At 45.3% G+C, this 26803-nt stretch overlaps 1 protein-coding gene across 1 annotated transcript; it reads left to right on the top strand.

Moving 5' to 3' along the window:
• The first annotated feature begins 3165 nt into the window (after positions 1–3165).
• atp1b1b (ATPase Na+/K+ transporting subunit beta 1b) lies at positions 3166–11106 on the top strand. Its single transcript, XM_034553859.1, has 6 exons — positions 3166–3373; positions 6272–6400; positions 6924–7079; positions 7291–7475; positions 7651–7734; positions 9808–11106. Exons 1-6 carry the CDS (start codon positions 3283–3285, stop codon positions 10066–10068), a joined length of 906 nt encoding a protein of 301 aa, XP_034409750.1. The 5' UTR covers positions 3166–3282; the 3' UTR covers positions 10069–11106.
• The last annotated feature ends 15697 nt before the right edge of the window (positions 11107–26803 follow it).

Here is a 26803-nt window from a genome sequence, read left to right as displayed (position 1 = left end):
GTCCAGGAGTTACAAAGAGCTGGACAACAACAGGGATTGTCCTCCTCTTGTCCTTGAGGAGACATTTAAAGGTCAAAACCCGCAATGCCAACCCATCACACACATATTTACATTCACAGCCCAAGAATCTGTGATGGCAGCACATTGCAGAGCGATTTCACGCATGCATGAACACACGGATTACACACAGCTAACACAGCCAGACAAGAATGTGAAGGATGTACACGCGTTGGCATGCGAGCACTTCTCTTTCTTCCTCTGCTAATCCAATGTGTGACTGTTTTTAGAATGAAATGAGACGCCGTGTTTCAACGGTACAGTCATTTAGTTCTAGGTAACACATTATGAATCAATAGCCTCTATATTTGGAGCTCACACTGTAAATTGGGTCATCACGTGACCCCTGGCACAGGCAGCAGAAATGCCCTTGGAGCTGGCTTTAGAGAGGGTTATAGGCTGTAGGAGGCCAGATATATATACAGGTTTCAACTATGTGTATAGTTGGCAATGCTGTGTAACTAGAGCTGCGAGGAGGAGTACACGACAACACAGGACACCCACCACGTCAGACTAGGAACAGACACCAGTGTGAGCCTGAATGAAGGCCACGGTGTTAGCCGAGGGATGAAATGATGCATTGTTGGTGCCATAATGAGTGTTTGAGAGCAAACCACTCTATTCACAATTGTATGTTGATGCACTGTAGTCTGTGGGAGCCTTGTTGTAATTGTTGGCATGCAGTGATTTACCGGAACAGTCACACTGCATCACAAGTCGTTGGTTTCACATCCATGAGACCTGCTTATATTTACTGGTGTGGTGTGTGTGTGTGTGTGTGTGTGTGTGTGTGTGTGTGTGTGTATATGTATGTATGAATATATGTATGTAAGTATGTATGTATGTATGTATATATATGTATGTATGAATATATGTATGTATGTAAGTATGTATGTATGTATATATATGTATGTATGAATATATGTATGTATGTATGAATGTATACATATATATGTATGTATGAATATATGTATGTATGTATGAATGTATGTATGTATGTATATATATGTATGTATATATATATGTATGTTTATATGTATATATATATATGTATGTATGTTTATATGTATGTATGTATATATGTATATATGTATATATGTATGTATATATGTATGTATATATATGTATGTATGTATGTATGTATATATGTATGTATATATGTTTGTATGTATGTATGAATATATGTATGTATGTATGTATGTACGTATATATGTTTGTATGTATGTATGAATATATGTATGTATGTATGTATGTGTGTATGTATATATGTGTGTATGTATATATGTGTGTATGTACATATGTATGTATGTATGTATGTATATAAGTATATATGTATATAAGTATGTAAGGGTTAGGGTAACATCTGTACTTCCGGGCTCACAGAGGGCAGTACTATAATACCTGAAGACGATGACTACCTTTCGGCGTACTCAGCAGTATAATACCTGAAGACGATGACTACCTTTCGGCGTACTCAGCAGTATAATACCTGAAGACAATGAGTACCTTTCGGCGTACTCAGCAGTATAATACCTGAAGACGGTGAGTACCTTTCGACGTACTCAGTACTATAATACCTGAAGACGGTGAGTACCTTTCGGCGTACTCAGCAGTATAATACCTGAAGACGGTGAGTACCTTTCGGCGTACTCAGCAGTATAATAACTGAAGACAATGAGTACCTTACGGCGTACTCAGCAGTATGATACCTGAAGACGGTGAGGACCTTTCGGCGTACTCAGTACTATAATACCTGAAGACGGTGAGTACATTTCAGCCGTACTCAGCAGTATAATACCTGAAGACGGTGAGGACCTTTCGGCGTACTCAGTACTATAATACCTGAAGACGGTGAGTACCTTTCGGCGTACTCAGCAGTATGATACCTGAAGACGGTGAGTACCTTTCGGCGTACTCAGCAGTATAATACCTGAAGACAATGAGTACCTTTCGGCGTACTCAGCAATATAATACCTGAAGACAATGAATACCTTTCGGCGTACTCAGCAGTATGATACCTGAAGACGGTGAGTACCTTTCGGCGTACTCGGCAGTATAATACCTGAAGACAATGAGTACCTTTTGGCGTACTCAGCAGTATAATACCTGAAGACGGTGAGTACCTTTCGGCGTACTCAGCAGTATAATACCTGAAGACGGTGAGTACCTTTCGGCGTACTCAGCAGTATAATACCTGAAGACGGTGAGTACCTTTCGGCGTACTCAGCAGTATAATACCTGAAGACGGTGAGTACCTTTCGGCGTACTCAGCAGTATGATACCTGAAGACGGTGAGTACCTTTCGGCGTACTCAGCAGTATGATACCTGAAGACGGTGAGTACCTTTCGGCGTACTCAGCAGTATAATACCTGAAGACGGTGAGTACCTTTCGGCGTACTCAGCAGTATAATACCTGAAGACAATGAGTACCTTTCGGCGTACTCAGCAGTATGATACCTGAAGACGGTGAGTACCTTTCGGCGTACTCAGCAGTATAATACCTGAAGACAATGAGTACCTTTCGGCGTACTCAGCAGTATGATACCTGAAGACAATGAGTACCTTTCGGCGTACTCAGCAGTATGATACCTGAAGACGGTGAGTACCTTTCGGCGTACTCAGCAGTATGATACCTGAAGACGGTGAGTACCTTTCGGCGTACTCAGCAGTATAATACCTGAAGACAATGAGTACCTTTCGGCGTACTCAGCAGTATGATACCTGAAGACGGTGAGTACCTTTCGGCGTACTCAGCAGTATGATACCTGAAGACGGTGAGTACCTTTCGGCGTACTCAGCAGTATGATACCTGAAGACAATGAGTACCTTTCGGCGTACTCAGCAGTATGATACCTGAAGACAGTGAGTACCTTTCGGCGTACTCAGCAGTATGATACCTGAAGACAATGAGTACCTTTCGGCGTACTCAGCAGTATGATACCTGAAGACAATGAGTACCTTTCGGCGTACTCAGCAGTATAAGCTCAGCCACATGAAGCCTGGATTTCTGCATCTATAGGCTCACTGTCCGTCTTCCTGACGTCACAGCACGCACGGCTCCTCCGCTCCCTCATTGGTCGGATCCGCTCCGCCCTCCTCCCCGAGGTAACTTGTAGAGAGTTCCGGGCGGAGTCGAGGGGGAAACGGTTATATTAAGGGGCCTTCAGCGGGGAGAGCTGTGTTCTTCCTCTGCCACCGGAGCGCTTTCACTGGGAATAAACAAAATGCCTTCCAACAAAGACGACGGCGGCTGGAAGAAGTTCCTGTGGGACTCGGAGAAAGGAGAGCTGCTCGGGCGGACCGGGGGCAGCTGGTGTAAGTATGCTCGCCGACTGCCCGGTGGGCGACGCGCGTGCCCACGGGGGGTTCGGGACGCGCGCCGGTAGCCTCGTTTCCACCTGTTTGATTTGCTGCAGCACGACTCGGCACTGCGACTGTTACGCGCACACATCGGGGGGTTCACGTGAGCTCCACGTCCCCACACACGAGTCCGCGTTGCTGAGTGAAAGAGCCTCGTGAGAAGCACTTTGCACGGGCAGTCAAAGGGTTAAAAATGCATCACGGCCCAAGGTGAGTCAAGGTGAGCGGCCTGCGGATCGATCCGTGTCGGGTGTCGGTGATCAGGTGTAATCTGAGGAACAATACGATGATTAACCCGCTCGACCTTGTCTCCTCCTCCTGGAGCGGCAGTGCGCATGTCCTTGTTCCTCCTCTCAATGTCACACCGCTCTCCAGTGTCTAGACCCCCACACCTGGGTGCAAATCCACAATGTCTGCTCAGCAGGACCCGGCTGCTGCAGCGGGGGGGGGCTCATATTTGTCCTTCTGGGGTCATCCCACAATGCTGATTCGTTTGGGAAGCGTGCCATGCGCAGTGCTGTGGGGACGGTTGTGACCAGAGGACATCCAGGCTGATGGGTTTGAGTTCTGTAGTTGGACTGTAAGCTGGCTCCTCTCCAGCTGAGAGATGCTGCTGTAGAGGAATTTAGAGGACACCTGCTTCCATCATATGTCCTGGTGATGTCAGATATGTCCTGGTGATGTGTCATATGTCCTGGTGATGTGTCATATGTCCTGGTGATGTGTCATATGTCCCTGTGATGTGTCATATGTCCCTGTGATGTGTCATATGTCTCGTGTCATATGTCTCTGTGATGTGTCATATGTCCCTGTGATGTGTCATATGTCCCTGTGATGTGTCATATGTCCCTGTGATGTGTCATATGTCCCTGTGATGTGTCATATGTCTCGTGTCATATGTCTCTGTGATGTGTCATATGTCCCTGTGATGTGTCATATGTCTCGTGTCATATGTCTCTGTGATGTGTCATATGTCTCTGTGATGTGTCATATGTCTCTGTGATGTGTCATATGTCCCTGTGATGTGTCATATGTCTCGTGTCATATGTCTCTGTGATGTGTCATATGTCCCTGTGATGTGTCATATGTCTCGTGTCATATGTCTCTGTGATGTGTCATATGTCTCTGTGATGTGTCATATGTCTCTGTGATGTGTCATATGTCCCTGTGATGTGTCATATGTCTCGTGTCATATGTCTCTGTGATGTGTCATATGTCCCTGTGATGTGTCGTGCATATTGATGGAGGCGGTTGTAACCTCTTGACATTGTCTCATGCAGCAAAGGGAATGACTGGATTGATGCAAAGCGTGCAAGTGTAACTTCAGCCAGGCTCTTCTTCTTCTTCTTCTTCTCCGTGCTGACAGCAGCCTGGTTGCTGCGTGTGCATGTTGCTGTGTGAGCATGTTGCTGTGTGAGCATGTTGCTTCCATGTTGCTGTGTGAGCATGTTGCTGTGTGACCAAGTTGCTTCCATGTTGCTGCGGGACCAAGTTGCTGCGTGAGCATGTTTCTGCATGAGCATGTTGCTTCCATGTTGCTGTGTGAGCATGTTGCTGTGTGAGCATGTTGCTGTGTGAGCATGTTGCTGTGTGAGCATGTTGCTGTGTGAGCATGTTGCTTCCATGTTGCTGTGTGTCCATGTTGCTGTGTCCATGTTGCTGTGTCCATGTTGCTGTGTCCATGTTACTGTGTGAGCATGTTACTGTGTGAGCATGTTGCTTCCATGTTGCTGTGTCCATGTTGCTGTGTGAGCATGTTGCTTCCATGTTGCTGTGTGACAGCGCTTCATGATGACACACCAGTGCAATAACTTTATAGTCACAAATATGAGGTTATTAAGAGTAATGTTACCATTTGATTACATTTCATTCAACTCTGAAGGATCCCTTTGGTCTTCACATCTTTATTTTCAACACAGAATAATTGATTAGAAAAGTATTTAGTTTCAGCCGAGGCAGCAGACCTGGTCACTGGAGGAGGGTTGTGGTTCTATCTGGGGCTCTATGGTTGGACTGGTCCTGTCATGGAGGTGCAGCGTTTCATACTGGGAATGGTGTTCGCCCTCATGTGGTCTTTAACTTTATGGGCTCACCAAGAAACCCTCTGCCGACATGTTCTGGGACATGTTCTCTTTACCAGCTGTGAAGCACATGTAACGGTTCTTCCAGTTTGTTTGGGTCAGAACCACCTAGACCACACCACCTGGTGTTCTGCTCCCAGACACAACCCCCAAGTCATGCGTGAACTGTCCAACAGTCCAGCTGGTGCACTGCAGGTGTATAGCATGCTAATAGAAATGTGGACCTGTTGGGGAGCTCCAGCCAATCAGATTGCAAGACCCAGGCTGAAAGAGCCCGGCATGGGGGTTTCCTCCCTGGGTTCGCTGTGAACACACAACACCGTGGCTCCTCGACAAGAGGCACTTATGTAAACACGTGTGCACTCGACAACACCGACGAGCACCACCGATACAGCGTGGTTTGGAGACCATATTGGGAATTGGTCCTGATGAAGGATCTTGTAGTGTGAACTGAGCTCTGCTTCCACACAGGTGGATGGGGCTGAATATTTATAGGCATGCAGTTATGTGTAAAAGTAAGAGGAAAAACTCCATCTTGGTTCAGTGTGACCAGGAGCTCCATCTGTGTGACGTTTGGAGAATAGAGGTCCAATAGATGTTATGACGTGTACTGTGTTACTGTTTGACCAAAGGAGATGTTTAGTTATGGGGTTCAAAGCTATCATGCATTATTACATCATATGAAACTATTAGTCTGATCTTTGCATACTACTAGATACTGATGGCTTATCTCGTCTCGCTCTGTACTGACATTCTTTTTTTCTTCCTCCAGTCAAAATTATAGCGTTCTATATCGTTTTCTATGGCTGCCTGGCTGGAATCTTCATCGGAACCATCCAGGCCTTGCTGCTCACAGTGAGCAACTACAAGCCCACCTGGCAGGACCGCGTCGCCCCCCCTGGTAAGACGAGGATGCCACTTCCTTCATCTGTAGCCACGCTGCTTCACAGCAGTAACAAAGAGATGCCATTTCCCCTCTAAAGACAGCAGCTTACCCCTCTGAATTGGTCTGAGCTATGACCTTCTCGTGACCTTTTGACACAACAAAGTTGTTCTTCATGGCATTCTTCTCGGGGTGCGTTTACTCCCATTAGCATTGTGCTCATGTGAGGTCATCAACCACTGACGTGTCACTAAGGCTCAGCTGATTCAAGTTCACTGTGTTCTCAACACACAGCTGATGGGTTTAGTCCATGCAGTTAAAAAGAGTTCCTTATTAATGTGTATTTATATTGTGGGATATTTGCTTCTCACCCAGAGTCGCATTACATTGTCATCTGAGTCCCGTGCAGAGACGGTCTGAGCACATTTCTTCAATTATTGGAGAAATGAGGGTTGGATCTGTGACCTTCTATTCACTATCTGAAGTGTTGACATCATGGATGATGGTCAAAGGCACAGTTGACCACCTGTCGTCCCTGTAGGCCTTTCTCACACCCCCCGGTCAGAGAAGTCTGAAGTGTTCTACAACCGCAATGACCCGGAGACCTACCTGCCTTACACCAAGGCCTTGAGGAACTTCCTGGCCAAGTATGGCGAAGAGTTACAGAGGGACCAGATGAAGTTCGAGGACTGTGGAGGTAGGTTTTATTGTGAGAGATGAATACCAGTAAAAAATAATAAATAATATCACCGTGGTGCAGAGTTCAGTAAGTTGACAGCTGAGGGGAAGAAGCTGGTCCAGAAACAGATTCCTATAGCGCCTCCCAGAGGGGAGGAGAGCAGATACTTGGCAGAGAAGCTTCCAGATGTAAAAGGACTCCCCAAAGGTAACCCTTCACTCTCCTCCAGTCGACCCTGCAGAGTACAAGAACAGGGGCGACTTGGAGAGCGACATCGGCATCAGGAAGGCGTGTCGTTTCTCCAGGAGCCTGATGGGACCCTGCTCCGGCACCGAGGACCCCGACTTTGGCTTCAAAGACGGAACGCCCTGCCTGATAGTCAAGCTCAACAGGGTGGTCAACTTTCTTCCAAAGGTAATATTAAGTCTAGTTGTTTTATTGGAGACAAAGTCCAAATCTGTTCAATGGTGTATAAGTTGGGTCAGGTTTCAGACTGTGAGGGCCAGACGATCACAAAGCGTTTCACTAGTTTCAGGTAGAAGTTGGATCTGAATGAGAGACCACTATTGAACTTGTGTTTGTTGTTCAGCCTCCGAGCTCCAATGAAAGCATCCCTGAAGAGGCTCAGCCCAAGGTGCAGCCCAACGTCGTCCCCATCTACTGCACCAACAAGGTTCGTCTGTTCCTCGGTACACATGTGTGTGACTTCCTGTGTGTGTGTGACTTCCTGTGTGTGTCCTTTGTCACGTGTGTGTGTGTGTGTGTGACTTCCTGTGTGTCCGTTGTCACATGTTTGTGTGTCCTTCTGTGTGTGACTTCCTGTGTGTGTCCTTTGTCACGTGTGTGTGTGTGACTTCCTGTGTGTCCGTTGTCACGTGTTTGTGTGTCCTTCTGTGTGTGACTTCCTGTGTGTGTCCTTTGTCACGTGTGTGTGTGTGTGTCCTTTGTCACATGTTTGTGTGACTTCCTGTGTGTGTCCGTTGTCACGTGTTTGTGTGACTTCCTGTGTGTGTCGTCACGTGTTTGTGTGACTTCCTGTGTGTCACGTGTTTGTGTGACTTCCTGTGTACTTTGTCACGTGTTTGTGTGACTTCCTGTGTGTGCGTTGTCACGTTTGTGTGACTTCCTGTGTGTGTCCGTTGTCACGTGTTTGTGACTTCCTGTGTGTGTCCGTTGTCACGTGTTTGTGACTTCCTGTGTGTGTCCGTTGTCACGTCTTTGTGTGACTTCCTGTGTGTGCCCTTTGTCACATGTTTGTGTGACTTCCTGTGTGCGTTGTCATGTGTTTGTGTGGCTTCCTGTGTTTGTGTGACTTCCCGTGTGTGTGTGTGTGTGCGTTGTCACGTCTTTGTTTGACTTCCTGTGTGTGTCCATTGTCACGTGTTTGTGTGACTTCCTGTGTGCGTTGTCATGTGTTTGTGTGGCTTCCTGTGTTTGTGACTTCCTGTGTGTGCGTTGTCACGTCTTTGTGTGACTTCCTGTGTGTGTCCATTGTCACGTCTTTGTGTGGCTTCCTGTGTGGGTCCATTGTCACGTCTTTGTGTGACTTCCTGTGTGTGTCCTTTGTCACATGTTTGTGTGACTTCCTGTGTGTGTCCATTGTCACGTCTTTGTGTGACTTCCTGTGTGGGTCCATTGTCACGTCTTTGTGTGACTTCCTGTGTGGGTCCATTGTCACGTCTTTGTGTGACTTCCTGTGTGTGTCCATTGTCACGTCTTTGTGTGACTTCCTGTGTGTGTCCTTTGTCACATGTTTGTGTGACTTCCTGTGTGTGTCCATTGTCACGTCTTTGTGTGGCTTCCTGTGTGGGTCCATTGTCACGTCTTTGTGTGACTTCCTGTGTGTGTCCATTGTCACGTCTTTGTGTGACTTCCTGTGTGTGTCCTTTGTCACATGTTTGTGTGACTTCCTGTGTGTGTCCATTGTCACGTCTTTGTGTGGCTTCCTGTGTGTGTCCATTGTCACGTCTTTGTGTGGCTTCCTGTGTGGGTCCATTGTCACGTCTTTGTGTGACTTCCTGTGTGTGTCCTTTGTCACATGTTTGTGTGACTTCCTGTGTGTGTCCATTGTCACGTCTTTGTGTGGCTTCCTGTGTGTGTCCATTGTCACGTCTTTGTGTGACTTCCTGTGTGTGTCCATTGTCACGTCTTTGTGTGGCTTCCTGTGTGTGTCCATTGTCACGTCTTTGTGTGGCTTCCTGTGTGTGTCCATTGTCACGTCTTTGTGTGACTTCCTGTGTGTGTCCATTGTCACGTCTTTGTGTGGCTTCCTGTGTGTGTCCATTGTCACGTCTTTGTGTGTCTTCCTGTGTGTGTCCATTGTCACGTCTTTGTGTGGCTTCCTGTGTGTGTCCATTGTCACGTCTTTGTGTGACTTCCTGTGTGTGTCCATTGTCACGTCTTTGTGTGGCTTCCTGTGTGTGTCCATTGTCACGTCTTTGTGTGGCTTCCTGTGTGTGTCCATTGTCACGTCTTTGTGTGGCTTCCTGTGTGTGTCCTTTGTCACATGTTTGTGTGACTTCCTGTGTGTGTCCATTGTCACGTCTTTGTGTGGCTTCCTGTGTGTGTCCATTGTCACGTCTTTGTGTGGCTTCCTGTGTGGGTCCATTGTCACGTCTTTGTGTGGCTTCCTGTGTGTGTCCATTGTCACGTCTTTGTGTGGCTTCCTGTGTGTGTCCATTGTCACGTCTTTGTGTGGCTTCCTGTGTGGGTCCTTTGTCACATGTTTGCGTCTCCGTCCTTCCAGAGAGAGGAAGATGCCGGTAAAATCGGGGAGATCAAGTACTACGGGATCGGCGCCGGCTTCCCCCTGCAGTACTACCCGTACTACGGCAAGCTGCTGCACCCCCACTACCTGCAGCCGCTGGTGGCGCTGCAGTTCACCAACCTCACCATGAACACCGACCTGCGCATCGAGTGCAAAGTGTTCGGAGACAACATCATGTACAGCGACAAAGACCGCTACCAGGGCCGCTTTGACGTCAAGTTCTCCATTACCAGTTTATGACCGGCACCGTAGCACTTTCCCCCTTAACGATGCACCAATCTAATGTAGGAGATCAGTGAGGGGGCGGGCTGTAGCGCGTCAGCCAATCACTAATAGTCTTGAATGAATAAATGAAAGAAATACCTGATAGGGGACCGATGTGTAATCTCGCCTGCTTTCATCACTAGCTTCTACACTTCTGTCTAGCGTTAGAATGTAATTTAGAGGAAAAGTATCAATATGCCTAATAACCATATTTATTCAGCTGTAAATGAGACTTTTCCACGAGCCACGGGGCATCGTTCATCTGACTGTAACGTGTAATTCCATCTGTGTGTTTGTGTGGTTTCTCTAGATGAGTCTGGTCCTCGTTTGATTCTGTGAGCGCGTTAGCGGTGTGTCACACCTGAACACACACTCCCTCTTAATAATTAAAGTAGTTCAGATCTTCTTTCCTCTTTTTATTCCTCTTTTACATCCGATCACCGGGAACTCTTTTTACTTTGCCTTGTTGAATAATTTACGTGTGAAGGGGTTTCATTACTCTGGTTTCATGCCTTTTACTTTTGATTTGTACCTTTTGATGTAGAGTTGTGTGTCCAGCCTGTTGGACACCGGCCTGCTGTCTGGCCGATGGTGCTGATGGTGTTTCGCTGGCTTCATCGCAGCATTGTGGTGTAATGCTCTGAATGTTTCAGCCATTGAAGAATTTTATATTTATGCAGTTGTACATTTTGTTTCTTTGCAGAATATTGTCACGTATAAATGCAATACCAAAGTAAGAGTCTCTCAGAGCAATGCAGTCTCATCATGTTAAGTGCTAAAGTCAATGTGTCGCCTAGCAACCTCGTGGTGAAGCCATGAATGTAGTTGTAGAAGGAACCGGTAGCAGTTTAATTCACTTGAAAAAGAGCTCTGGCTTTACATGATTATGATGTTGGCTTCAATATTCCTTAGGATCTCATGTTGATGTGAACTTTGACATCAACTCTATACCATTTCATTCAGCTTTGTCATTTAATCAAAGATAAAAACAAATAAAGTCATAATGGACCTTTCTCTCTGGTGTTTTCCTTTTCATCTGATCATAATATATCATGTTTTCACAGGGCTCAGGATGTCTCATTCATATTCTATTTATGGACATTGTGCTCGACATCGACTGTTTGACATGTAGAAACTATCAAAATTCTGACCACGAAACAAAACAGTTTGTCTCCCAGAATGCAATGCTCCGCCTTGCAGGTACGGTGATGATACGCAACGCGTTGCCCCCCCTGAACCACCGTGCTGTTGTCGTCAAGGACACACACTTTTAAGAGTGTGTAGTCAAGGACTCATGTAAAAACTGAACTAATTTATATTGTGTTACCATCTGAAACACACACGTTGTATATGACTTAGTTTGGACCTGTTACACTGCTGTTGAAAACCTAAAACACTTTTACCAATTCTACTTCTCAGTGATCAGAGTCGTGGAAGTGAAGTACACAAAGTGCAAAACATCGCCCACATTGCACCACTATGAGCACAATGACATGAAATACACACTACACACATTAACAATACACACTACACACACTTGAACAGAACAGTACACAATACACACAATTGAACAGTACACACTTGAACAGTACACAGTACACACTACACACACTTGAACAGTACACACTACACACACTTGAACACTACACACACTTGAACACTACACACACTTGAACAGTACACACTTGAACACTACACACACTTGAACACTACACACACTTGAACAGTACACACTAGACACCACACAAGTCCAATGCTGCAGACTGATTTATTTTCTCTATATACTCAAATAGTCAACATGGAGATCCACAACCAAAGCATGTCCCATGTTAATAATAATAATAATAATAATGCATTTAATTTATATAGCGCTTTTCATAATACTCAAAGACACTTTGTTCATGCTTCGCCCTCCTGGTTGAAGACCCAACTAAAGCATGTCCCATGTTCATGCATCGCCCTCCTGGTTGAAGACACAACCAAAGCATGTCCCATGTTCATGCTTCGCCCTCCTGGTTGAAGACACACCAAAGCATGTCCCATGTTCATGCTTCGCCCTCCTGGTTGAAGACACAACCAAAGCATGTCCCATGTTCATGCATCGCCCTCCTGGTTGAAGACTCAACTAAAGCATGTCCCATGTTCATGCTTCGCCCTCCTGGTTGAAGACTCAACCAAAGCATGTCCCATGTTCATGCTTCGCCCTCCTGGTTGAAGACACAACCAAAGCATGTCCCATGTTCATGCTTCGCCCTCCTGGTTGAAGACACAACTAAAGCATGTCCCATGTTCATGCATCGCCCTCCTGGTTGAAGACACAACTAAAGCATGTCCCATGTTCATGCTTCGCCCTCCTGGTTGAAGACACAACTAAAGCATGTCCCATGTTCATGCTTCGCCCTCCTGGTTGAAGACACAACTAAAGCATGTCCCATGTTCATGCTTCGCCCTCCTGGTTGAAGACACAACTAAAGCATGTCCCATGTTCATGCTTCGCCCTCCTGGTTGAAGACACACCAAAGCATGTCCCATGTTCATGCATCGCCCTCCTGGTTGAAGACACAACCAAAGCATGTCCCATGTTCATGCTTCGCCCTCCTGGTTGAAGACACACCAAAGCATGTCCCATGTTCATGCTTCGCCCTCCTGGTTGAAGACACAACCAAAGCATGTCCCATGTTCATGCATCGCCCTCCTGGTTGAAGACACAACTAAAGCATGTCCCATGTTCATGCTTCGCCCTCCTGGTTGAAGACACAACTAAAGCATGTCCCATGTTCATGCTTCGCCCTCCTGGTTGAAGACACAACCAAAGCATGTCCCATGTTCATGCTTCGCCCTCCTGGTTGAAGACACAACTAAAGCATGTCCCATGTTCATGCTTCGCCCTCCTGGTTGAAGACACAACTAAAGCATGTCCCATGTTCATGCTTCGCCCTCCTGGTTGAAGACACAACCAAAGCATGTCCCATGTTCATGCTTCGCCCTCCTGGTTGAAGACACAACCAAAGCATGTCCCATGTTCATGCATCGCCCTCCTGGTTGAAGACTCAACTAAAGCATGTCCCATGTTCATGCATCGCCCTCCTGGTTGAAGACACAACCAAAGCATGTCCCATGTTCATGCTTCGCCCTCCTGGTTGAAGACACAACCAAAGCATGTCCCATGTTCATGCTTCGCCCTCCTGGTTGAAGACACAACTAAAGCATGTCCCATGTTCATGCTTCGCCCTCCTGGTTGAAGACACAACTAAAGCATGTCCCATGTTCATGCTTCGCCCTCCTGGTTGAAGACACAACCAAAGCATGTCCCATGTTCATGCTTCGCCCTCCTGGTTGAAGACACAACCAAAGCATGTCCCATGTTCATGCTTCGCCCTCCTGGTTGAAGACACAACCAAAGCATGTCCCATGTTCATGCATCGCCCTCCTGGTTGAAGACACAACCAAAGCATGTCCCATGTTCATGCTTCGCCCTCCTGGTTGAAGACACAACTAAAGCATGTCCCATGTTCATGCTTCGCCCTCCTGGTTGAAGACACAACCAAAGCATGTCCCATGTTCATGCTTCGCCCTCCTGGTTGAAGACACAACTAAAGCATGTCCCATGTTCATGCATCGCCCTCCTGGTTGAAGACTCAACTAAAGCATGTCCCATGTTCATGCTTCGCCCTCCTGGTTGAAGACACAACTCATTGTGCTTCAACCTGACAGGTGGGTTTCATCCATTGGCACCAAGGTGTGGTCATTTGGCATTCAGTGCTTTGGAATGTCAAGGAAGTGACATCTTGATCTTCTGTGTAGAAGAGTGTGTCACAGTGTAGCCGACATCGTGCTCATAGTGGTGCAATGCGGGCGATGTTTTGCTCCTTGACTGTACAGTTTGGAACATTGTGCAATGCTTTTGATTTGAGTGTTTATTCAATCGTAGAACACTAACATGCCCGCGTGGCCTTGGAGGGGAAGCAGCAGATCAGGAGTCCAGAAGGTTTCAGATGAAGCTTCATTTATTTATAGTTTATCAAATATTCACCAGTTCCCACAATCTCCCAACAACATGCACCTTCTCCCTCTAGCCCAGACATACCATCTACAGGTAAATATCAACAATGCATATCTAGACGATTCCACCAACCCACATATATCAATAAGTTACACATATGTACAATCCCTATGGATAGAGTAGCTGATCCACACCTAATTAATCTAAATAAGCAGCAACACAATGTGATGAGCTTCTCCTATTGGCTGGTTATGATTATGGTCCTGATGTGTCCATAACAACAGATCAAGAGATAATTAGAGGACGCAGCTCAACAACAAGAGTCACAGTCAACAGTGATCATCAGCTGACATCAGCTAGTAATAATAGTTATTACCCATTCACGTATGGCTACTGCAACATATCCAGCCCATAGATATTTATACATCTGTCATTTCTCTCTGTTCACCTGTTTAGGAAGATCATTTCTTATATATTAGTTTTTCTTATTGTCAATCGGGGATTGTTTATATATTACAGCTTCCACAGGTATCACACTAAAAGACAAAAGGTGAAATATGCACTCTTTTGATTGGCAGTAAGTGTACATTGTTGAACACAATGTGATGTCATCGCACTGAACAATGAGGTATTGTTGTGCATACGGCTCAATATGAAATCCATTTCTCTGCTGTTGCCCAACAAGTTGAAATGCTGTGTAGTCACTGAGAAACATCAAATATTGAATCATGTAACATTAACATTCAAAACATTTGCCCCTCACTCATGTGTGTTGGTGATTCTCCTAAAATGGTTCTATTGAACTTTCAGCATCTAACACGTTGATAGTGTGAGACGTTATACTTATTGTGAGTGAGTTAGTAATGCTGTGACTCATTTCTCAGTGGATGTGTCCTCTATGAGGGCCAGAAGACACATGTGGTCTCCAGGGTTCCTGCACAACTGTGGGCCAACTTGTGAGAGACCCAAATCCCAAATGGATACCATGAGCCACATTGGAAATCATCCACAGTCCAGAGGTCATGGCTTTACACATGTGCTGCAGGAGGTGGTGGACTTGTGTTGTTTTCTTTGTATTGTTTAGATGTTGTCAGAATCAACCATGTGACTAAGATCTCACTCCTGGGTTGGGACAGTGTTGGTTTGATCCATCGGCACACAGGCCGGAGTCGTTACTTCCAGGGATTCACAACAACCTCAGTTCAAGTCTCAGCTCGCTGGTTAGTTTCGTAAAGCTTCATTCCAACACCACTTAAACTTGTCCTTTAACTCCACGTGAAGCAAATCCAACTGCAGTCAACTGCTGTTCTAATTGCAGAAAGACCGTCATCCCGTCCTTTGGAGTCCAGACTCCCAAGTCCACAAGTCTGGACTCAGCGTACTTGGTAAGGGCCGGTGTCAGTGCATTGCTCTTGGTCTGGCTCCTCCTCTAAAGTGAATTAAACCACAAAAGACCTTAACAAAGCAGGAAACTTCACTTCTTGTGAAGTTCAGGTTGGCCTGAACCCAGAACCCAGAACCCAGAACGCAGATTAAAAGGTTTAAGACCTGGTCTTCAGGCAGAGGGTACATGCTCCTGGGCTGCGGTGGCTGAAGAGATGGTGACGGTGAAACAGGGTTTGGTACGCATCCCCACTTCATATCCAGTGTTGGTCGGTTCTGTATTAAACAGATTCTTAGTTTCAGTGATTTAACCACACTTATTAATATTATATTTCAATGTATTCCCCCAAATGGTAAATACTGTTCCTTTAAATCGTTTGGTCAAAAGCACACTCACACAGGAGAGGATCAGACATGTACGGTGGCCTTGAGGGTAAAGAGTTCAGATAACACAATTCACAAAACACGATAACAAACAACGTGTTTGCCGGCATGTCAAAAGAAGAAGGACTTTCTTTTGTAACAGACTGACAGACAGTGCATCCAATCAGTGATGCAGAATCCTTATTCAATACATTCCCATCATCACAGTTTGAGTCTCACACAGAAGTACATTTTGATGTGTTTTGACCCTCTGGGCCACCGTATAAAAAGAGTTTAAATTCCCTGTGAGGATTTAGAGAACGTCAGCAGGGTCACATGAGATGGAGGAAGGGAGTAGTCTGACCCCTATCTCCTCCACGCACTGTCGACCATCCCGAGTGTCTTTCCTGATTACACTCCATCATGTGACACCCAGATGTTGTGTGGTTGGCTGGCAGGGCCCCACAGAGCAGATGACACAGCTGTGTTCCTGTCACCATATCACGCTCATGTTATCTTGTGGGAAGAAGCACTGCTACATTGTTTCAGTGACACTGAGAAACCTCTTGAATTGAAACTCAAAAAGCTGTTTTTCAAAACCTTAGTACATGTGATAGACCACTTAAAGCTCTTTAATACTAAATCACATCAGGACTAACTAACATTCACACACTGATGGGAGGAGCCACCATCTAAGGTACCACCTGTCAATCAGGACTAACTAACATTCACACACTGATGGGAGGAGCCACCATCTAAGGTACCACCTGTCAATCAGGACTAACTAACATTCACACACTGATGGGAGGAGCCACCATCTAAGGTACCACCTGTCAATCAGGACTAACTAACATTCACACACTGATGGGAGGAGCCACCATCTAAGGTACCACCTGTCAATCAGGACTAACTAACATTCACACACTGATGGGAGGAGCCACCATCTAAGGTACCACCTGTCAATCAGAACTAACTAACATTCACACACTGATGGGAGGAGCCACCATCTAAGGTACCACCTGTCAATCAGGACTAACTAACATTCACACATTGATGGGAGGAGCCACCATGTAAGGTACCACCTGTCAATCAGGACTAACTAACATTCACACACTGATGGGAGGAGCTACCATGCAAGGTACCACCTGTCAATCAGGACTAACTAACATTCACACACTGATGGGAGGAGCCACCATCTAAGGTACCACCTGTCAATCAGGACTAACTAACATTCACACACTGATGGGAGGAGCCACCATCTAAGGTACCACCTGTCAATCAGAACTAACTAACATTCACACACTGATGGGAGGAGCCACCATCTAAGGTACCACCTGTCAATCAGGACTAACTAACATTCACACATTGATGGGAGGAGCCACCATCTAAGGTACCACCTGTCAATCAGAACTAACTAACATTCACACACTGATGGGAGGAGCCACCATCTAAGGTACCACCTGTCAATCAGGACTAACTAACATTCACACACTGATGGGAGGAGCCACCATCTAAGGTACCACCTGTCAATCAGGACTAACTAACATTCACACACTGATGGGAGGAGCCACCATCTAAGGTACCACCTGTCAATCAGGACTAACTAACATTCACACACTGATGGGAGGAGCCACCATCTAAGGTACCACCTGTCAATCAGGACTAACTAACATTCACACACTGATGGGAGGAGCCACCATCTAAGGTACCACCTGTCAATCAGGACTAACTAACATTCACACACTGATGGGAGGAGCCACCATCTAAGGTACCACCTGTCAATCAGAACTAACTAACATTCACACACTGATGGGAGGAGCCACCATCTAAGGTACCACCTGTCAATCAGGACTAACTAACATTCACACATTGATGGGAGGAGCCACCATGTAAGGTACCACCTGTCAATCAGGACTAACTAACATTCACACACTGATGGGAGGAGCTACCATGCAAGGTACCACCTGTCAATCAGGACTAACTAACATTCACACACTGATGGGAGGAGCCACCATCTAAGGTACCACCTGTCAATCAGGACTAACTAACATTCACACACTGATGGGAGGAGCCACCATCTAAGGTACCACCTGTCAATCAGAACTAACTAACATTCACACACTGATGGGAGGAGCCACCATCTAAGGTACCACCTGTCAATCAGGACTAACTAACATTCACACATTGATGGGAGGAGCCACCATCTAAGGTACCACCTGTCAATCAGAACTAACTAACATTCACACACTGATGGGAGGAGCCACCATCTAAGGTACCACCTGTCAATCAGGACTAACTAACATTCACACACTGATGGGAGGAGCTACCATCTAAGGTACCACCTGTCAATCAGGACTAACTAACATTCACACACTGATGGGAGGAGCCACCATCTAAGGTACCACCTGTCAATCAGGACTAACTAACATTCACACATTGATGGGAGGAGCCACCATCTAAGGTACCACCTGTCAATCAGGACTAACTAACATTCACACATTGATGGGAGGAGCCACCATCTAAGGTACCACCTGTCAATCAGGACTAACTAACATTCACACATTGATGGGAGGAGCCACCATGTAAGGTACCACCTGTCAATCAGGACTAACTAACATTCACACACTGATGGGAGGAGCTACCATGCAAGGTACCACCTGTCAATCAGGACTAACTAACATTCACACACTGATGGGAGGAGCTACCATGTAAGGTACCACCTGTCAATCAGGACTAACTAACATTCATAGACTGATGGGAGGAGCTACCATGCAAGGTACCACCTGTCAATCAGGACTAACTAACATTCACACACTGATGGGAGGAGCTACCATGCAAGGTACCACCTGTCAATCAGGACTAACTAACATTCACACACTGATGGGAGGAGCTACCATGTAAGGTACCACCTGTCAATCAGGACTAACTAACATTCACACACTGATGGGAGGAGCTACCATGCAAGGTACCACCTGTCAATCAGGACTAACTAACATTCACACACTGATGGGAGGAGCTACCATGCAAGGTACCACCTGTCAATCAGGACTAACTAACATTCACACACTGATGGGAGGAGCTACCATGCAAGGTACCACCTGTCAATCAGGACTAACTAACATTCATACACTGATGGGAGGAGCCACCATGCATGATGACAGAGCCTTTCTCTGTCATCATGCGTTTCCTTTTCACATCGTTCATATCACACAGTCATAAACGGGTTGCTCCTGCCTAGCAACACAGCTCTGGAGGATGCTCCTGATTGTGCCTGATTGACAGCGGCCCGGCGCCCCCATGTGGTGGCAACATGGCTCTGACAGCCATTGGGTTCTGGTGCTGTCAAATAATTACATATACATTGTCCTCTGCTAATAATTACATATTAATAATTACATATGCATTGTCCTATGCTAATAATTACATATTAATAATTACATATGCATTGTCCTATGCTAATAATTATATATTAATAATTACATATCATAGCCCTCTGCTAACAATTGCAACTACTTGAAGGTCCTGGTGAGGCCATGTTGGAGTCTTTTAAAGGAGGACATAGTTAGATGGTATGACATCATCATCAAGCTAAAACCTAGAAGGTGGTTTTATGGCCGAGCGCTAAATGTGGTAATGTCAGATATTGAGATGACGATGATGTCGTGGCAAAGTGTACGCACAGATGATGTTAAACCAGCTGTCTTTAGAGCCTACTGGACTCCACTCTGATGCTCTTATGTATGTTCCACCTGGGTACACATCTAAATGTCATCATAAAGGCCTTAAGCCAACACAAAGTGATGCAAGGTATTCTTCTTGTTTTTGGAAACATTAGAACAAACACACATGTGGTGTAGTGGCTGGCACCGTCCCCTCCCAGCAAGAGGGGCCCGGGTTCGGTTCCTGGTCTGGGTGGTCCTTCTGTTTGGACTTTAAATGTTGGCACCGTGGGTTCCCTTTTGGGTTCTCCGGCTTCCTCCCACAGTCCAAAGATGTGCAGCTCAGGTTAACTGGAGATATATATCTATATCTATATCTATATATATCTCCAGTTAACCTTTTGTCTTTGTGAGAGCAGGTGAACTGAATGGACCTGCAGGTGTCTGGGCTGGAGGGAGGTGGAGAGGTGCAGCAGTGGTCCTGTGGGGAGGCACATGAAGCTGAGGCTGTGGTTTTAATTGGTGAGCCGGATCAGGCTTGCTGAGTCCGCAGCCTGTTAACGCATCAGCAGCATTGGGAATTGTTGACAACAATGATGTAACCGGTATATTGACTGATATTAACAGCCAGAGTTCAGTGCTGATCTTAATCTTCTATGACAGATGACCGTTGACTCATTCTTAGTCAAGAGGTTTGGTTTCAGTACTTCCTTCACAGTGTTGCTCATGCTCAGAAGGTCTTAGGCTACCCTATTGTTCTTTAGCCTTTTCAGTTATCGTTCCAACCCAAAAGCATTTCAGTTATTCTTCATATTAAAGGACTCAGACTCAGCCTTCATCTTTCATGTGTAAGGCACCCACAATGTTCTCCACTGAACCGACTGGTTAAGAAGGCCAGTCGTGTCCAGGGACGCTCACTCGTATCTTTAAGATGTCCTTAAACATCCTTCAATGAGAGACGGTGGTTCAATCCCTGGGTCCGCTGGTCCATATCGACACCCCAAACAATTCCTCATTTATTTATTGCAGTATAAATCAAATATCCATTTTGCAATATAAATAAACTGGGGAATCTACTGGGCAATATTAAATACCATTCAGTCCGATTATATCCTATTTTAGTTTTTGTAGCTTTTTAAAAAACGTTTTCTACTTATTTATTATACCTTTACAGTAAGATTACTTCTTTAATATACTTGTTTTTGTCTTGTTTTTTTACTTAAGGGCCCCCTAGAGAGCACTTCATCATGTTTTCTCTATTTAAGGGCATCCTAGAGAGCACTTGATCATGTTTTCTCAATTTAAGGGCCCCCTAGAGAGCACTTCTTCATGTTTTCTCAATTTAAGGGCCCCCTAGAGAGCACTGTTTTCTCTATTTAAGGGCATCCTAGAGAGCACTTGATCATGTTGTCTCCATTTAAGGGCACCCTAGAGAGCACTTGATCATGTTTTCTCAATTTAAAGGCACCCTAGAGAGCACTTGATCATGTTTTCTCCATTTAAGGGCACCCTAGAGAGCACTTCATCATGTTTTCTCCATTTAAGGGCATCCTAGAGAGCACTTCATCATGTTTTCTCCATTTAAGGGCCCCCTAGAGGGCACTGTTTTCTCTATTTAAGGGCATCCTAGAGAGCACTTGATCATGTTGTCTCCATTTAAGGGCACCCTAGAGAGCACTTGATCATGTTTTCTCAATTTAAGGGCACCCTAGACAGCACTTCATCATGTTTTCTCCATTTAAGGGCACCCTAGAGAGCACTTGATCATGTTTTCTCCATTTAAGGGCACCCTAGAGAGCACTTCATCATGTTTTCTCCATTTAAGGGCATCCTAGAGAGCACTTCATCATGTTTTCTCCATTTAAGGGCCCCCTAGAGGATACTTCATCATGTTTTCTCCATTTAAGGGCCCCCTAGAGAGCACTTGATCATGTTTTCTCAATTTAAAGGCACCCTAGAGAGCACTTGATCATGTTTTCTCCATTTAAGGGCACCCTAGAGAGCACTTCATCATGTTTTCTCAATTTAAAGGCACCCTAGAGAGCACTTGATCATGTTTTCTCCATTTAAGGGCACCCTAGAAGGCACTTCCTCACATTATTTCTGCTGCAATAATACACTAGAGAGTACTTTATTATGTTTTATTCCCATTTAACGGAGTCCTAGAGGGCACTTCATTACTTTTCTTTTAAAAATGAAAATAAATAATGGTAAAGTTATTTGATTTACTGTTCTATTCGTTTGGGTCTCATAGTTCAAAGTAACAAATCATTATTTTGAAAAACCCACTGATACAATCCTGACCAAGAGATGATTCAGTGAGCAGTGCAACCTGGGAGACGGTGGAGACAACAGCAGCTTAGCAATTATGAATGCTCATGAGGCCGGTGATTATATAAGGATGACCTCCAATGTCGTGAAATGAGCGTTGCAGCCTAGAGACCAGCTTCAACAGATCTGATCCCTTTGGGAGACTCTTGATGAGGCTGCAGAAAGAGCAGTACACAGCATTCATCATGTATGTGACATGTCTGATTGTGTAGCCTCACCCTTCTCTGCACTTTGGAGCAGTTACCCTTACCTCTATAGAGACTGCATATATATATATATATATATATATATATATATATATATATATATAAATATATATTCAGTTACCCACCATTAACTCTATAGAGATTGTGTCTGTCCCACGGCCACTTCAATTAATTAAATTAGTAGCAGCTCTGTGGAGCCGTGTATTCCTATAGACCTCAGTAGTAGTAGTAGTAGTAGTAGCTAGTTGGAGCCGTGTATTCCTATATACACACAGGTATGGCAGGTAAACACATACTCACAGAGCAGTTTTATACTCAGCCACCCCCGAAGACTCCAACAAAAGACTCCTAGGTCTTTATCCTCCGAGTCTTGACTCCAAGTAAAGACTCCTGGGTCTTTATCCTCCGAGTCTTGACTCCAAGTAAAGACTCCTGGGTCTTTATCCTCCGAGTCTTGACTCCAAGTAAAGACTCCTAGGTCTTTATCCTCCGAGTCTCGACTCCAAGTAAAGACTCCTGGGTCTTTATCCTCCGAGTCTTGACTCCAAGTAAAGACTCCTGGGTCTTTATCCTCCGAGTCTCGACTCCAAGTAAAGACTCCTAGGTCTTTATCCTCCGAGTCTTGACTCCAAGTAAAGACTCCTGGGTCTTTATCCTCCGAGTCTTGACTCCAAGTAAAGACTCCTAGGTCTTTATCCTCCGATTCTCGACTCCAAGTAAAGACTCCTGGGTCTTTATCCTCCGAGTCTTGACTCCAAGTAAAGACTCCTGGGTCTTTATCCTCCGAGTCTCGACTCCAAGTAAAGACTCCTAGGTCTTTATCCTCCGAGTCTTGACTCCAAGTAAAGACTCCTAGGTCTTTATCCTCCGAGTCTCGACTCCAAGTAAAGACTCCTGGGTCTTTATCCTCCGAGTCTTGACTCCAAGTAAAGACTCCTGGGTCTTTATCCTCCGAGTCTTGACTCCAAGTAAAGACTCCTAGGTCTTTATCCTCCGAGTCTTGACTCCAAGTAAAGACTCCTGGGTCTTTATCCTCCGAGTCTCGACTCCAAGTAAAGACTCCTAGGTCTTTATCCTCCGAGTCTTGACTCCAAGTAAAGACTCCTGGGTCTTTATCCTCCGAGTCTTGACTCCAAGTAAAGACTCCTGGGTCTTTATCCTCCGAGTCTCGACTCCAAGTAAAGACTCCTGGGTCTTTATCCTCCGAGTCTCGACTCCAAGTAAAGACTCCTGGGTCTTTATCCTCCGAGTCTCGACTCCAAGTAAAGACTCCTGGGTCTTTATCCTCCGAGTCTCGACTCCAAGTAAAGACTCCTAGTGGCCAACTGTAGATCCTTGAGCAAGACACTTGCTCCCTGTGTCTACGGTGTATGATTGTATCTTTGGATAAAAGCGTCAGCTAGATGACATGTAATGTAATTTTAATATACATATATATATCATTAAAGATACTGCTGACTTTGACACATTTCCCTTCACCCCAAACACATCAACATGTTTCTATCAGTGTGAATTGTGATCCATCATTTCTTATCTGCTCACTAAAACCCATCAACAGATTAACTCTAATCTCATTGACAGCAGCTAATCTGGCTCTGCTGTGTGGCTCACTGGGTTGAACCGGCACACATGAGATCCACCATGTGTACACTGTATTTGATAGAATAAGGACAGAGGTATGAAGAGAAAGCAGTTTTCTATGTTCAGATTCAGACTCAACTTTATTGTCATGGACACAAGTACTCATGCAACGACATGCAGTTTTAGCCTCAATTGCAAGAAGAAGCAGTAAAAGTGCAGTGCAATGTTTGAGATAACAGTACAAATAATTAATAATATCACCGGTACAGAGTTCAGTAAACTGACCACTCAGTGCAAGAAGCTGTTCCTGAGCCTGCTGGTCCTGGAACAGAGATTCCAACCATGCCTCCCAAAAGGGAAGAGGGTGAGCATTCGATGTTTAGGGTGTGAGGGGTCCCTGGCGATGCTGCCCCTCACCCCTAACCCTTAACCCTACAGGGGAGGAGGGCAAACAGTCTATGTTTAGGGTGTGAGGGGTCCCTGGCGATGCTTCCCCTCACCCCTAACCCTTAACCCTACAGGGGAGGAGGGCAAACAGTCTATGTTTAGGGTGTGAGGGGTCCCTGGCGATGCTGCCCCTAACCCCTAACCCTTAACCCTACAGGGGAGGAGGGCAAACAGTCTATGTTTAGGGTGTGAGGGGTCCCTGGCGATGCTGCCCCTAACCCCTAACCCTTAACCCTACAGGGGAGGAGGGCAAACAGTCTATGTTTAGGGTGTGAGGGGTCCCTGGCGATGCTGCCCCTAACCCCTAACCCTTAACCCTACAGGGTGAATTTGGTCTGAGCACTCGACAGGACTTTGCTACATACATAACATAGAGAGAGTGAGAAGACCAGAGAACTGATGATGCACCGTTCATCTCTTCAGGGCCTGTCACTCAGTTGGCTCCTCCCACTGATCAGCTGCTCTGACTTTCCCAGAGGGCTCAGGGGGCTGAGATCCGCTGAGACTGCTGGGGGATTGTCCTGGAGTCTGCCTAAGAGGATTTACTCTGACTGGAAGGGATATAAATAAAGAGGTGGCTCCAACTCCTTTCGGTCCGTTTATCTATTCAGTGATTCACATTCACATTTTCATCAAACATAATGATATCATAGAGGTTTCTCAGTGTCAAAAGAAGACATTGGTTTTGTATGCAATTCATATTAGAGTGTTATTAAGTTGAAATAAGCTCAGAAATCATAGAGCAACATTTACATTCCAACAAAGGTATTTAATATCAATATCTGGGACAATATGTTGTTTTGTGTCATGATATTGATAGACGTAGTGTCAACTCACATATTTCCTGCTCCTCCTCCTCCTCGCCCTTCACGCCCCCTCCCTTCATCCTCTGAGGTGCCGGGTGGAGGAGTTGTGCTCCTGTGACTTGTGTTAGAAGGCAGATCTCTCCTCTGTTGATGTGAAGGAGGAAGAACCAACAAGGACCACTATGGGATTCATCCAGAGCTCCACTATCTGAAGCGCTCATCATCATCATCACTCACGTTCAGGTAAACTCAGTGTACACAGTCGATGGTGATTGTTGTTAATGTGACCGTGTGATTAGAAAAGAGCCTAACAAGTCACACCGGGTCCAACATCTAATCTTAGATGATGTAATCTGGGAGAGAAGGATTTGAGTTACCAGTACTAACATACCAGTGCTAACATGCCAAGCTAATGGGACCACAGCCCAACGGAAGCTGTTCCACTTTGTCCCCGTCGGCTGCTCTTCCTCTGGACTGGGACGAACGTGGAAAAACTGAAGCACTTCTCTGTCTGCAGCATTGGGTCCTCTTAGCTGCCGTATTCTCACTGTGTCAACTACCAATGTATGACCACCAGTTATGACTCATGTAAAGATATTGACACGGAGATCAAATACTTCACTAATCGTTGGCTTACGGTTGCCACATTCAGTACTACACAGTATCACTGTAACCCGAGTTCACGCTCTTAAAGGTATTTACCAAGTACACTTAATGAGGTCATGTCAAATATGATTATTAGAAGTCTTGATTGATTCAAACATGCTGGAGTCACTTGTTGTGTCGAAGCAGCCCAAAAGAAATCCTCCTCCCAGCTAGACTGGGAGCTGTTATCTCAGTCTCTGTCTCAGGGGCTTCTCCCAGTCCGTCAACTACCACCATGCAAGGTGTCATTACCATTTACCAATGGTAAAAATGTGATCAATAAGTGTGGCACTTTCCTTGGTTATCCTTACTAGGTTTATCAAAAAGATAACACTACATTACAAAAGTTTGTTGTTAATTTGTAATTTTTTTAAATAGTTGGCTATTAAAATGTATGATGATGAGAAAGTCGAAATTCAGATTATTAAACTGATACTAACTGATTGATTTTTAATCAAATGATTCATGTTTAGTGAATTAAGAAAACTTAGATTTTACATTTCTCAATTTTCATATTCAGAAAGTCTTCTGAATGTCTGCTGTAGCATTTGGGTGGACATTGTTCCACCTAATAATCGATACAGGTATTTAACACCTGTGTGATGCACTGGCCTCCAGACTGCTGGGCACCCAGGATCAGACATCTTTACTGGCTCACTAATGACCCCACAGAGAGCCTCATTGCATGCAGTCAATGTGCATTGTGAAGGGAACTGATTTCACATTGATACAACCTGCCAACTGAACGGTACACCTTTATTTAAACAACGATCTGTTACTATGTCCATATTGTCCTACCATGTGTTCCTGTGTGTCTGCTCAGAAACTAAGTTTGATCATTTTGACATTTTTTCCAAGGCTGTCCCACATGATGCACTTTGGGAAGAGCAGTGTTGGTCCTGCAGAGTCCAGCAGCCAGCGGGCCGAGGACAAAATGAGGAGCAGGTGAGCTGGACACCCGCAAGCACAACCCAGTCTTGGGGGTGCACACTGCTGGAGGATCTGAACAAGACCTTTTGTTCCATATTTCAGTCCACACTCACACACAAAACATAACAAGGTTTCACATAAGAACTTTATTATAATGAACGGCTGAACGCTATATTTAAAACACTACAAACATGTTCTTTCTAAACCTGCAAGCCTGTTCTACATTAACATTGATTCATGTGGCAGACTCCAAATGAGGGGCAACCCAAGCCACATATCAAGAATAGGATGCAGGAGAAGAGCCATTAACCAACCAGCTGTACCCTGAGACGGAGAGAGCAGTCTGTTCAAGGGATT

Source organism: Cyclopterus lumpus, chromosome 2 (assembly GCF_009769545.1).
Source record: "Cyclopterus lumpus isolate fCycLum1 chromosome 2, fCycLum1.pri, whole genome shotgun sequence".
NCBI lineage: Eukaryota > Metazoa > Chordata > Actinopteri > Perciformes > Cyclopteridae > Cyclopterus > Cyclopterus lumpus.
This window is presented reverse-complemented; position numbering and strand designations above follow the sequence as displayed.